The 2,802-nt window shown below is 39.0% G+C and overlaps 1 protein-coding gene across 1 annotated transcript; it reads right to left on the bottom strand.

Moving 5' to 3' along the window:
- Positions 1–1,436: 1,436 nt before the first annotated feature.
- On the bottom strand, positions 1,437–1,979 carry LOC102807361 (paired box protein Pax-6-like). Its single transcript, XM_006817206.1, has one exon. It carries the CDS (start codon positions 1,977–1,979, stop codon positions 1,437–1,439), a length of 543 nt encoding a protein of 180 aa, XP_006817269.1.
- Positions 1,980–2,802: the final 823 nt, after the last annotated feature.

Genomic DNA, 2,802 nt, shown 5'->3' with positions numbered 1-2,802 from the left:
CTTATATAGTTTTACATACTAGTACTAGTATATGCACAGGGAGCCCAGGAACTATGATCAACTGTATGCACTCCCTGTGAGGGGGGTGTGTCGGCTGGTATCTAGTGTAAGAAATAACCAAGGGATGAAGGCTCCAGCCAGCTCATATTTTTTAAACTCGAAAAAAACAGACGAAAAGAATGAAAAATAAAATCTATAAAAAATACCAGGTTGAAGAATATTAGTTGCTCAACTGGTTGAGCAAGGCTAACCGAGTCGTGACCTCAATGTGGTTCGTAACCAGTCTTGTGATTGGTTGTTGACAAATGCTGAACAGGCCACGCCTCCAACTGTACCGTGCGTTCGGGCAAACCGTTAGGAATTCCTAAATGGAGTCAATTTGTGTAGTTTTCTTGATTTATTCTGCAGATATCGGTAAAATGTGGGTAAGGCTTTGGCGAAATTTGAAGCCGAATTTTCCGGAGTGCAGAACGCACCTGATAGTTGCGAAGTTGTATATGGACTGCTAAAAGGCGAGCCCACCCGATATTTTAATAATTATATTTATGAGTATACTCATTATTTTTTACACCCTGTAACACATTCGTCAATATTTTAATGTTATAGGCTGTGAGACTAGCGTCGAATATACAGTATAATTAAATGTGTATTTTTTTTGTTGCAGACTCTCCAATAAAGTCCTCCCATGACAGTGACGAAGAGTTGTCGGGGCAATTTTAAACTCCAGGGAAACGAATTGTTTTGAAAACAAAATAATCAACAATGATCTAACCTCAAACTAAGTAAAAAATTTAAATAATTTCAACGGTTTTATCTCTCCATCCAGTGTTTCTATTGGTCAACCCTAACCCTGTAACAGTTAATTTTAGTGGCAGACCTACCCCATACGCAACTCATATAAAAAAATAATCGACAACATTTTAGAAGAAAGAACATATTTATTTATCAATTTACACTTTCCAGTAAGTTTTGTGATAAGGCTCCACCATCAAAATTTAGTATGTTTTTTTAATGTTATCTAGTCTAGACTATGGCAATTCCACAAAAGCGAAAGAAATTGCGCGACATCAAGGGCGTTATTGATGCAAGTCCGTCAATAATAGCAGTCTCGGTAATAATTTTCTCTTCCCTTGACAAAAACACATTTCACATGAATTAAATTCAGGTGAGTATGGTGGTTGAAAAAGTAGCGTAACATTTCTTGTTGCCAACATTTCACGAAGCGCTGGCTCAGTTATTCGGCCATGGTGAAAACCACAATTATCCGTTATTACTGTATCGTCTGGTGACAATACATGTTGCCCATTCTCGTCGAATAACTCCATGGTCTCTTCAAAAAAATTAAGCATTTCGAGTCCACTGGAAGGACCGTCTAAAATGTTGAAGTTACTTACACCTCGGGCGTTGTGTAAGAGACTCACTGTAAAATTGACGTCTTAAGCATAGCGTTGAAACTCGACAGCCTTTTGACCGCGTAAACTGTGACCGTAATCATGATTGCGATTTGGAGTCGTTCTCTTCACACCAGTCTCGTCGAAAAAGTGCAAAGTTTGTGGATCAAGCTGAGAAACAGTGTCTATATATTGTAATATTCGTTCCATATTTCTTTCAGTAACTTGCTCAGTAGGAGTTTGACTTATTTTTTTGAACGAATAATTCAAATCACTTTTCATTATATGATGTACCATACGCACCGAAGGCAAATTTTCCTGTACGCAAATATTTTCCCTCAAGAGAGACATGCGTATTTCCTTTGCCGTTAGGGATGGTTTCTGTAAGATTTCCTGTGTAGATTTCAGTCGACGACGGCCGCTACTCTTGTCGGAACGTATCCAACCGGTGCGACGGAAATGCCTCACAATCCCCTGGACCGTTGCCCTCGCTAGACCAACTTCCTTGGCGATCATTCGCAAACTATTTCCATCAAAGAAAAGACGAATTATCTCCTTCCGAGTGTTTTCGTCTACACGCTTTGGCATAATAGCAATAATTTTATAGTCAGCGAGCAATTCAAACTTGAATCCAGAAACTACACTGAAAAAAACTAAACTGTTCTCGCGATGGTAATTCCATTATATGTTAGGGGTGTTGTATTACATGTTTGTATTAACAAGGTTTATTATATTAATGAAACGTTCAAAATAGAATTTATTTATTAGTAAATAAACGAGCATATCTATGCATGACATAATAAAGTGTCCGACTACAACAATGAATAAAACATTGTTTGATAAATGTTTGACTGGGCGCTTACACGTTGTAATTGTTGAACCCATCTGAAACCCCGGACCGTTGTTTTGATTGAACATGAACATGTGCTTTCCATCTAAATCATCTGAGCGTGCTCAAAACCAAAATATAGCAAGTACGCATGTATTTAACCTATTGACCCAGAAAAAGTTAGAACAGCTCATTATCTGCCTCATGCATATTTATGAGGGGAAAAAAGGCCATTACAGGCTAATTCCCGATGGGGCAGTTGCCAGAGCTGTTGAATGTCAAGTGTTACACAGATTGTTATAACTACAAAGCAATGGAATATCCAAACTACCCCTCGTTCTTCGTGCCCACACATCAAAGGCATACCGCGTCCGGTGTTTTGATTAACTGTCACGTGAGAGTGTATGTAAATTTATTGCGTCTACAACGGTCGTTGGGGCGTCTAGCAAAGTGTCTGGGGATGTTGCAAAGTCTCTCGGTAATTACCTACCGGGTGCGCGAGTTAGGTGTATGTAAATATCTTGCGCTCGCTGTAAACATATGTGGTAACATGAGCCACAATATGGAATCAGCATTTATGGC

Source organism: Saccoglossus kowalevskii, chromosome 6 (genome assembly GCF_978046115.1).
Source record: "Saccoglossus kowalevskii chromosome 6, keSacKowa6.1, whole genome shotgun sequence".
Taxonomy (NCBI): Eukaryota; Metazoa; Hemichordata; class Enteropneusta; family Harrimaniidae; genus Saccoglossus; species Saccoglossus kowalevskii.
This window is presented reverse-complemented; position numbering and strand designations above follow the sequence as displayed.

Coding starts and splice junctions, on each gene's coding strand:
- LOC102807361 (XM_006817206.1), bottom strand. CDS start 1,979: ATGCCAAAGCGTGTAGACGAAAACACTCGGAAGGAGATAATTCGTCTT.